The 10,975-nt window shown below is 43.9% G+C and overlaps 1 protein-coding gene across 1 annotated transcript in view; it reads right to left on the bottom strand.

The window, feature by feature from the left end:
• Positions 1-9,607, bottom strand: part of LOC103803528 (phospholipid-transporting ATPase ID-like) — a gene marked incomplete at its 5' end in the record, with an annotated part of 39,023 nt that extends 29,416 nt beyond the window's left edge. Inside the window, 2 exons of the mRNA XM_009076091.1 lie at positions 7-62; positions 9,549-9,607. Coding sequence (XP_009074339.1) covers positions 7-62; positions 9,549-9,607 — 115 coding nt within the window. The remainder of the gene's footprint in view (positions 1-6; positions 63-9,548) is intronic.
• Positions 9,608-10,975: the final 1,368 nt, after the last annotated feature.

A 10,975-nucleotide genomic window follows, 5' to 3' on the forward strand; every position in this document is an offset into this window, starting at 1 on the left:
TCAAACAGGTTGAGAGGCAGGAAAGTGAAGAAATTGTATTTCGATGTTTTAATTGAATTGTTCTGTAGGGGAAAAAAAGGAAAATAAGTAGGATTAGTAAAACAGGAAACAAAATTACAGCACAACACAATTCAACTGTGTTTTACTTGCTTATATTTAGCAATCGCATTGTTTCCAACAGCAGTTCAAAAACATTTCCTTTTTCCCCACACAGTCATGCCTAGCTTGGATAAACAGTCAGAATTCTTCTTGGAACTGGTGAAAACATGATGCTCAATTTATGCCAGTGCTGCTGCAGGTAGATACAGGTACATGTAGTCGCTTACAGAGACATATATTCCCTTTATTAATAGTCTTTTTACTTACACAATACACAAACAGAATGAAGAACTGTAACCAGAACACAACTATTTTTCTGGTAGCATCTGCAAAACAGTGTTAGAAAACACATGCCAGGTGAGGCATCTATAGCTTGTCTGAGCCTTTGAAACATCTGTCTTCTGGACAACACCACAGGAGCTATAGGTCTTCCCAGGGGTAGAATATGACACTATTATTATTTTCAGCTGATTCAGCATCCTTTCCGCTCAGCGACTTCAGGGGGTGTCTTGTTTCTATTCCACAAAGATCACTTGGATGTGGTGTTGTGCAAACAGCCACTAATAAAGGAACTCCCCATTTCACTAAGCAAGTTGCAGCTCTGTTCCCTATTTCCAGTTTCCTTTTCTAATTGCAGATAGCCCCTCTGGCCACAAGAAGTGGATGCCCACCATCTGTCTTCTGCAAACCAGAAAAAGACCCAATCTCAAGATTACAGAACTGGCTATTTTCTTCCCCAAAGATCAGAGCACTCTAGTCCAGTACTTGCCACTAGCCAGATCGGCTCAATGCATCATACTTGGGCTGTCCCTTCAGTTTCAAGGTGTGCTAGACTTTCTTTTCATGTGAATTTTAACAAACACTTGCTCAGGTTTAGTCTTGGAAGGATGTATGCCTACTATTGCCAGTACATCAAAATTTCTCCCCCTAGAAGCTCTCCAGATGATGCCTACTAACCCCACTCCAGAGAACCTAAGGTCTCACAGCACAAGGTGGCAGATATGAAGCACACCTTCATTCTGTAATAGATTTGCTGGTTCAACAGAAGAGAAAATGATGATTGCAGTATTGTAATAGCCTTTAGATATTGCTAAGCTGGTGGGAGGACAGGAACTACTAAGTATGAATCATAGCCCACTTCTAATCCATGCATTAATCCAGGATCTTGACATCTACACTGAAATACATTAGCATGTTTCCACCACTAAACCAATTATTTAAGATTACCAGTGCAAGGTGTGTATGGGGGAAGTTAGTCCATTTTAGGCAGCTATTGGATTTCTCTATGTTCAGACACAATGTTCTTCAGCATTAACTTCATGTTTTATCCCTCAGACAAGCCAAGTGACTAAGTCTCTAAAAGGGCAGAAATGGAAACACCCTTCATGGAAGAGCTAGCCAAATCCTACCATTGACTGCACTCCAGCAAGGAAAGGTATTTATCAATGATGATCATATAAACAATGTCACCTGTCTCCTGACATCACATAGCCACATCCAAGTGTGTTTAATTCTATGTCATGACATATGGTTAAATTTGGTTGATTTCAAAATTCTTTGCCATCTGTGTTGGAGACCGGGTCCGTGGACATTGCTAAAACAGAAGCAATGTAATAACAGCATCCTCTGCAAACCCGATACATATTGCTTGACAAGACTGTGCCCATCAGATATGGAGTCTAGCAGACTTTTTAATACAAACTGGATCTAAATATGCCTCCTCCCTACTATTATGAAGAAAAGTATAATGGTCACTTACTGGAAAAAAAACAAAGAAAAGACAGTAGCTGCAGGAAAAAGTAAGTGCAGGGGACTTGACCTTTGTGCGTCAACAGATTTCAGAGGGTCACATACAACATGGGAAAAACTACTCAGTAAACACTCAGATAAGGTTTATAGATCTTTGCCTGCACCAATCTCAGAGGGGAAAAAGAAAAGAATGGGAGTGGTTTATTTCAATTCCTGCCTTCTATTTCTGTCTATTAATTACGTCAGGAAAACCACCAAATGAACCACAGCCATTCACTTTATTTCCTATTGCCATTAGGCATGGTAAAAACCCCAGACATAACAGCTTAAATACATAAATGCTTAACTGCAGGAATCTGAACATCCAATGTTTTCTCCATAGTTGTCCAGGATCATGATATTGTTGGGCACAGACTGTCTTTTGGGACACTGAGATGCTTTAGACCTCAGGATAAGGAGAGGGAGTATTATCACAGATCTTGTCATTATTCTGGAATCTATAATTAAAACTAATCACCAGGAAAAAAAAAGAATAAAACACCACAACTAAAAGATCCTCATAATAACTATGCAGATTTCTAGTTCAACATGTAACTTGTTCATGGACTTCAGGGACTAAAGGAATATCAATAGTAAATGATAATAACAAACTAGAGAACACTTCAGTCTTTCCAGTTCAAAGATCTACATTCCCATATCACAAATTACGTTTGAAGCTCTAGCTCTAATAATTCTATAATTACATAATTATAGAATAGGTTGAGTTGGAATGGACCTTAAAGATCATCTAGTTTCAATCCCCTGCCATAGGCAGGAACAGCTTCCACTTGACCAGATTGCTCAAAGCTCCATCCAGCCTGGCCTTGAACACTTCCAGGGATGGGGCATCCACAGCTTCCCTGGGCAACCTGTGCCAGTGTCTCACCACCCTCATAGTAAAGAATTTCTTCCAGCATCTAATCTAAACCTTACTCTCTTTCAGTGTGAAGCCATTGCCCCTTGTTCTGTCACGACTTGCTCTTGTATGAAGTCCCTCTCCATCTTCCCTCTCCATCTTCCTTGTAGGCTTCCTTCAGGTACTGGAAGGCCAAAATTAGATCACCCTGAAGCCTTCTTTTTTCCAGGATATCTTGGTTGGCTACCGAGAAATCTCAGTTGGCCGCTGCTCTTGATCTTATCCTACTCCATGATGCTTAACACCATCACACCCTGTCACTCTACCAGAACCAGACTCTGGGGTGGGAGGGGTGCTATGGGAACATGCAGCACTGCAGTGTGCTAAATTGTCCATATGCAGATATAATTTATAAGCAATGCCTCTAACACATTATCTGCCTCACCTTCACTGCGCTCTGCCTTCAGTGGAGGAGATTCCCAAAGGGGAAAAGTTATGGAAAGGAAAAAATCTTTGTACCAGCAATTAGGTATTGAGAGGCCTTAATTGAAATTATGGTTTTCCTGCAGATTTGTAAAAATCAACATCTAAGAAAAAAAGGCCTATGGGATAAGCACAAAGATGGGAATGGGGAGCTTTACACTCACTCCCAGATCTGCCCTAGACTTCTGTTTTTCTGGGGGCAGTCCCTGCATACATCTGTGTCCTAAATGAGCAGGCTTGAGCGTGGTTACCCGCCATCAGCCTTAAGTTTTCCAGATGCGAAACTTGACACCAGAGCTATGTTGTCTGTGGGTGAGGGATTATTCTCATCTGCTCTTTTCAGGGGCTTGATTCACACCTCCTAGAGGTGTGACTCCACCAAAATGCTGTCCCTAAGAATAGTGCTCATCCCTCCACAAGTTACACAAGTCCAGATCTGGCAGATGAGCTGTTACTTTGGGGGTGTTTTCAGAAGCTCGCCTGTGACGTCCAACTGCGGGCAAAACTCAGCAGATGGTCCCTACCTTTGTTCACTGAGCAAATAAATCATCTCCTCACCATAAAAGTCACTGGAAGTAAGAGACACTTCCTCATTTGTGGCTAGATTACAGGGGCTAAAGGGCAGGGCCAGGGTATTGATCATCTGAATTTAAATACCTGGCTCAGTGGCATAATAGTTTCTAGCAGCTGGACAACCTGGCCTGAAGCAAATTTTTGCAAAACTGGCAATCCCACAGGGAGGTGTTATGCCACAACATGTGGCAGTTTCCCTGGTACTTGTGTAGCACAAGGTACAGCCTGATGGAAGAACTGAGAAGCAGAAGTATCTTTCACAGGTGTTTCGATAAAGCCTCACAAGGAGGTGGCAGAAGTGCAATTCCATGGCATTTTGTTTAACTGCAGCAGTGCCATTGGAAAGCACACAGATGCCATGAACAGAAATGTGACCACAGGGTTGTGAGTGTGCTCATGGAGGCATTTCATAAACCCGTGTAACAGCACATCTGGTGCCACAGAGGCTTTGTCTTCATGGGGAGTACAGAATACTCAGACCAGAGCAGTTTTAAGCTGCCCAAGTACGCTGCTTTATTCCTGATGGTGGGCAGCAGCCTCAATTCTCCGGAAGACTGAGAAAGGGCAACAGGATGTGATGGTGTTAATCTGGCCCCTGTAAAGGTCCCTGTATAAAAAAACCCACAACTCCCAGGAGTAAAAGACTGACCAAATACCAGAAATAGAAACATTCATATCCAAACAACAATTCTCTTTTTTTCCCCTCTTTTTTTCCCCTTTCTTTTTCTTTTAACAGAAGAAGGATGGAAATGTCTAGCATATGTAACCCCTCGACCCCCTCTTGGCAGCACTAATGAAGTGAGTTCCAGGATCTCATCACATGTTAGGTATTCCAGGAAAATCTCTAGGAAAATGTGGTCACTGGTTGCGTTTTCCTATGTTGTTCCTTCTGCCTGGTGTCATCCCATTACAGAGCAGTTAATTATCACTGTGGTGAGTGTCCTCCAGTGGTGAGAAGGAGGACACAGAGGTGGCATAGCTTGACAACCTCATGTCATTGCTCACAGACAGGCCAAATACAGGACCTAAAGGTCTTGCCTCTTACTCATCCCTTCAGCTACACTGTGTTCTCCTCTGGCTTGACTCAATACCTGAAGCTGCTGCCTGGCAGGGAGGAGTAGAGAAGAGGACATCACTGCTCAGTGGTGCAAAGGAAGCAAACTCCAAAGCACGGTACTCCGTTTGTTAAAGTCTCACACAACCAGACTCTCAGCCAGTATGGTAGGAGTTTTGACTCTGTGAGCCCTCCACAGAGGGCTTGGTTCAAAGGAGTTTGTGGACTTCACTGAAACTCACATCTGGCACAGCTCAACGTTTATGTGCTTCTCAGGGCTTTAATATGCCTTAAGGGCCTTGATGTCATCTGGTCTCTCCTTCCACAATCCCTGTCCGGGGCTCAGGAGCTCACTTAAGCCCAGCCATGGGTCTTCTAACCTCACCTGAGCTATGCTGTAGGAGTCCCTGTCTCTAGACTGTCACCTGTCCTAGTTTCCTAGATGGACCTATCTAGGTCTGCCTCCTGGAAGGACCTCAGACCTATGGTGTAGATTTGTCTTCAGCCCTGTCTCTCACTACTCCTGTCTGGGCTCCCTGGGTGGGCCCTGGACCTGGTTCATCACCTCACGTTGTCTGGGATGGTCAGCATAGGCCCCATTACCAGCATCCTAACCTGTCTCCCACAACCAGATGCTGCAGGGCTGCACCCTGGTCAGTGACAACTCTGCCTGAGCTGTGGTCATCTCTACTCCCAGCTTGCACCCTCTTGTAGGGCAGCCCTGCTCTGGCTGCTCCCTAACACTGCCTCAGCTGGTCTTTGGATGAATCCAGCTAACACCTTCCTAAACACAGAAGGAGCAGTACAGGTTGCTTCAGGGGCTACACAGACCCTTATTCACCTGATCACTCTCTTCAGCCTTGAGGTTGAGGCAGGAAGAGAGGGCAGTTGGTACCACCATGCTGACCACACTGATAAAGTCCTTGAGGATAATCCACCAGGCGTCCTTCTGAGGTCAAAGCGTTCAAGCAGAGGAGCGGGAGCAGAGTCTGAGCCCACTACTGGAGCTCCTGGCTTTCCAATTAAATTTCAAAGCAGTAAGAACTCAGCTGCTGATCCAGCCCAGGGCAGTGTGTATTGGCCATAGGAAGTTATATACATCCCTCCTATTTCACTTCATTGTGTGACCAGAGAGAACAAAAGCAGAGTCCAAGTGGCCCTCTTGCTGCTGGTTCTGATGAAAGGATGCTGGTTTGACCCTGGATCCTGATCCAAGACAAAATCTGCCATTGACTCATAGGTCCTGCATTTCCTCTCCTATTGTCTGAATGCCAATTTCAAAGTTGTTTTTGGAGCCCTTCATGACGTCCCAGTGCAGCTGTGCTAAATTCCAACGTGAAAGCGAAGAAATGAAAGGAAACTGGGATCAGAGCGAACATTAAAAGCCTTCAGAAGAGATTTTCTTCTCCAGAGTGTTGATGGAGAGCCCATTGTGGTGGACCCACACAAGCAGTCCCCTCTGTAGCTGTACTGGGGAATGTTAGGACATACTGAGGACAGTGCAGACAGATTAAACTGACTCAGATAAGAACCTTGATTAAAGCCCTTAAATCTTGCTGTACCACACCTGGCACACTGATTTCCACTTTATTTCAGTCTCTACACACACAAATGTCTTACTGATTTTAGGAATGATTTTCCTCACTGCGGCGTGAATAAACAGGGGATCAGAGTCTGACTTTTCATTTTTACTGACCTATATGGAGTCCTTTTTTGTGCTGCTCTAAGTGCCTTTGCATGCCAGTCATTCACACTTGTTTCTGAGTCATTCCTAACTAATTTTGTGAGCTGGTGGGTAGTACGTACCTTCACACTCAGCCCTTCCAGTTAACTGCACAGCACCTTGTTTTAAAGTTTGTTTTATTTTTCTAACCCTCCTGCTTAGAGGGAGGCTCTGTGGCTGGAGGAGTGCGGCAGGGACACACTGTAGTTTAGCATCTCATGTAATTTCTCATGAGCTCTGGGAGGGAATTTACTCTCCAAAGTCTTCTGCAAGTTCAAGTGTGATGGATCTAGACATGCCCTCGCACGCACTGGCAGACATGGCTTTCCATGGTGAGCATCAGGTTCCTGCAAAGCTTGTTTGAACATATTCAGAAGTCTTGCTTCATACCAGGAGGGCTAGCTTTCAGCGCCTGCCAGAGCTGATGTCAGACTCCACACACAATAGTTTTCAAGTCTTTCTTAGCTCCTCTCCTCTGCCTTCACAGATATCCTGTAGACTTTGCACCAGGACGGGACAAAGTCCCACCAGGGACAGGGGTATTCAGGGACAACACACCCATCTCTGATTATACTTTCCCACTTCCCTGTTCTCACTGAGAGGACAAAGCACCTCCGTACCTTTGATCTATGTCTACATAATAGAAACTCTCTTTTTAGTGAAAGCCTCAAACCTTCAGACCAGCTGGGACATAGAGCCTGGCCTCAGCACTAAGGCAATACGCAATGCCTCTGTTTGCATTTCCCTTCCTTTCTCCTTACTGGCCTTTCTCAGCAACTGCCTCACCCTAAAGAAACATTTAATGCCTCACCTAGCTTTGTTACAAGAACCTGTTCTATAGGTTTTATGGCTAATGTGGCCTTCAGTTACCAAGTAAAGTACACTTCACTCCTGTGTCTTTTTTCTGCCTAAAATGCTTTATAAGCTTTGTTATATTGGTGGGTTTTCTTTGAACTTTGGTGGTCCTTTCTCCCTGGATCACATCCTAGTGCTTAGTAGTACAATCCCACTGTGTTCAGGCAGGGCCCAAATTTGACCATTGCCTGGAAGAGCTAACTTTCAGGAGCATCATGCATATGTTGATGGGAGGGTTATCTCCCTTTTATGCATCTCCAGATGCACACTATACATACACATACACATATACATATATATATATCTCTATAGCATGGGATGTGAAGTAATTTACAAGCAAGGTTAGTCCTTTTCATACACTGTGGTAATGTGGAGTTAATAAGTTGAACTTTTGCCAGAATTTACTGGAAATAAGCAGTCTGGGTCATGATGTGCAGCCCTGTAGAGTTAGGGCAGTGCTTGCATCACCACTCAGAGTGTATTAGTACCTCACCATCCACTTACCACTTCAAGGTTTGGCTCTTTTGGGGCAGTTTTCTGGATCCCCTAAGCCTCAGTCTACACTGGACCCCAGAAATCATGAGTTACAGCTAACCAAAAAGAGGGGCAGGATTACTGAAACTCACTGCCAAGTTTTAACAGATTATATTGAGATGGCTTTTTGGGAGCCTCCACTTTCATACCTAATCACAGACTTAGGGAAACTCTGAAGAGTTTTCTAAGCTGTCTACTTAATTGTAGTTATTTGCAAATCCTTGGCCATGCAAGCAATCAGCTGGGAAGCAGTGACATGCAATGGCTTTCCACAGAAATAGCTCAGAACTAGAAGAGTTGCTTGTTCTCTCTACCCTGATATCAATTCCCATCTCCCTCCTGCTTTCCTGACCCACTGCTGCACATAGTCTATGCTGCAGTTACTCAATGGAAGATAACAAATCCATACATAGTGGCAATATCCACCCCAATATGCTACTGGCAGGTTCTGTGCAAAACAAGTGCACTTTCCCAGTCTCAAATCACCAGGCTTGATAAGATATTCACATTGCATAGTCCTTTACATATATTAAATTCCATGTATTTCATATTCAGGACACATGCAGCAGCTCTGGACCTTGGAAGTCTTTAACCTGTGTTTTGTATTTCATGGATTAAAGGTGACCACTAAAAACCATCCAGTTAACGTTGCCATTAGTCAAACCTGTTGGCAAGTCGAACTTTCTATCTCACATGAAATTACAGTGTTCTGAAATGTTGATTTTTTTTCTGTTCTTACTGAGAAAATACTTGTGATGGCCCTAAACCAAAACATGATTCAAAGGAGCTCTTGAGTAAAACCAAATAATTAATTTTGCCACTGAAATTCAGACATCCAGTGGACAAAAATTCACAAAAATCATTTCAAGATTAATCAGCAGCTGCAAACATTTAGAAAGTATGTAGCTTCGGGATGGTCTCACGGAAGTGATGACCTGCAGGCGAGCAGGACAGGTCTGGTGACTGAGCTAGTCCTCCTCTGCACACAGCACCAACAAATAGTCCATGAGCTTTGGAAACCAAGTTGACCACGGGGCTCTCTGGCACATTAGCTTGGCAGACCCAGGCCAGGTGTCAAGCCAGCCTGTGTCAAGGTGCTCCTTGGAGTCACAGATTCCATGGCACAATGTGAAACAAAGTAGGCTATTAACAAGTTGGCAGAAAAGCTGGCAGGAAGCCACAAGGGCCAGGTTCAAAACCTTTCTGCCAAAGAGAATTTCACTGCAAGAGCTGAGGAACTGACACATTTCCTTTCATGTTTTACCTTAAACAGAGACACATTTCCACACAAAACACCCCACAGGTTCTGTTATTGAAAGGCCTTGGAGTCTGATCCTGGAAACGCTTTGACTCACAAATAATTTTCTGGAAGCATGTAAGTCACTGTGACATGCTCTTCCAGAATCATATCTCCTTCAACTGCCCATTTTGCAGGCTGACCCAGCAGTTCATCTGGCACATGTTTGCCTGGTTTGCAGAGCCATAGCTGACGTGCAGTTCTTGAAACAACATCCAAGACATGAAGCAGATGCAGCTACATCTGTGACTACATCTGCATGAAGCAACATATGCTGGTTACTTACAGCATATTCAAACTGCAGGTTAAAATCCCGGTTGTTTGCTTGAAGTTGTCTCTCTTCCTCTGTAAAGAAGAGGAAACACATCAGACATGCTTAGGGGCAAGCAGCGTCAATATGGATATGAATGAAATGTCAGAAAATGCAAGCAAAGCTGCTAAAAGGCAATGTCACCAGGAATCTGTGCCCTGTTCCAACTGCCCCATGTCAAGGTCAGTTCTCTATGTCAGGGTCAGTTCTCTCTTCAGTTAGAGGCTGGTGACACTGATGGAGCAGCACTGTGGACTGGTACCATAGCACTCTAATCCCATGCTGCAATGCCAGAGCTGTTTTTGCAGGTTGTTCAGCTTCTCCTGGGTAACTAGTGGTGCTCACTATTCCTGCCCTGCTCTGTCCCTTCTACCTGAAGACTCTGGAGCTGTTGCCATTGGCTATGGTTTGTGTCCTTCTTCCAGTACAAATGCATCGCTGAGCATCATCCCACAGATGGGTTACCATAGCTATCATGAAAACAAAAACTACAGGAAGGGATATCAAAAGGTCATCAAATCCATCCTTTAGCTCAAAGCAGGGTCTCACCTCTCATTCCCAATAAATGTCTTCGTGATAGTCCAGTGACGGCTGTTCTTCAAACTGCCTATTCCTGGACTGCAGTGTCTGTCTCCCAGGGGAGGTTTTTCTTCCTGCATTATCTCACATAAAACTCATTACTTCAGTTTAAAATAATTGTTTCTTCTCCTGGGATTGTCAAAGGTGCATTTACTCAAGTGAAACCAATACATCTATAATTGCTCAGCTTCTCTTTTACCCTGTTTCATGATAGATGTTGTGCTTGCTCCCTTCCCAGTCTTCTGAACTTTGCCTGCCTGTGGACCAGAAACTTTTGAAGGCAGCATTGCTCCAGGGCATGCTTTACCTTATCCAGCAGAGCCAATGCCTCATCAGTCAATGGATATCATTCATTTGTCCTTGTGGAACTGCATCCAAATTTTTTCAGACTATTTCTCCAGCTAGCCAATTCTAATCCTATCTTTCAATGCACTTCTAGCTCCTGCCAGAGTGGTGCCATTCACAGATGTACTAAGTGTGTTCTTTAGTCTGTCAGCCAAGATGTAGGAGAAAATATTGAACACCAGACTCAGGATAGGATACATCCCTGATGGATGTCTCAAGTTTCATAATCAGTCATTGATACCTATTGTTAGTGACTTTTTTTTTTCCCGAGAAGTTTGGCACTCACTGTATTGTGATTTTTTTCTCAAGCATGTATCCCCAGTTTACTTGCAAAAATGCCAAAAGTGACAGTCAAGATACATGGCAGCTATCTAAGGCTTTTTCAATAGCCCTCTGGCTACCACTAAAACAGAATCAATTTTCGTTTGATGCAGCTTTTCAGGACTGCTGACTGTTAATCACCTCTTCCCCACACACAC

This window comes from Acanthisitta chloris, unplaced genomic scaffold (genome assembly GCF_000695815.1).
Source record: "Acanthisitta chloris isolate BGI_N310 unplaced genomic scaffold, ASM69581v1 scaffold5386, whole genome shotgun sequence".
Lineage (NCBI taxonomy): Eukaryota > Metazoa > Chordata > Aves > Passeriformes > Acanthisittidae > Acanthisitta > Acanthisitta chloris.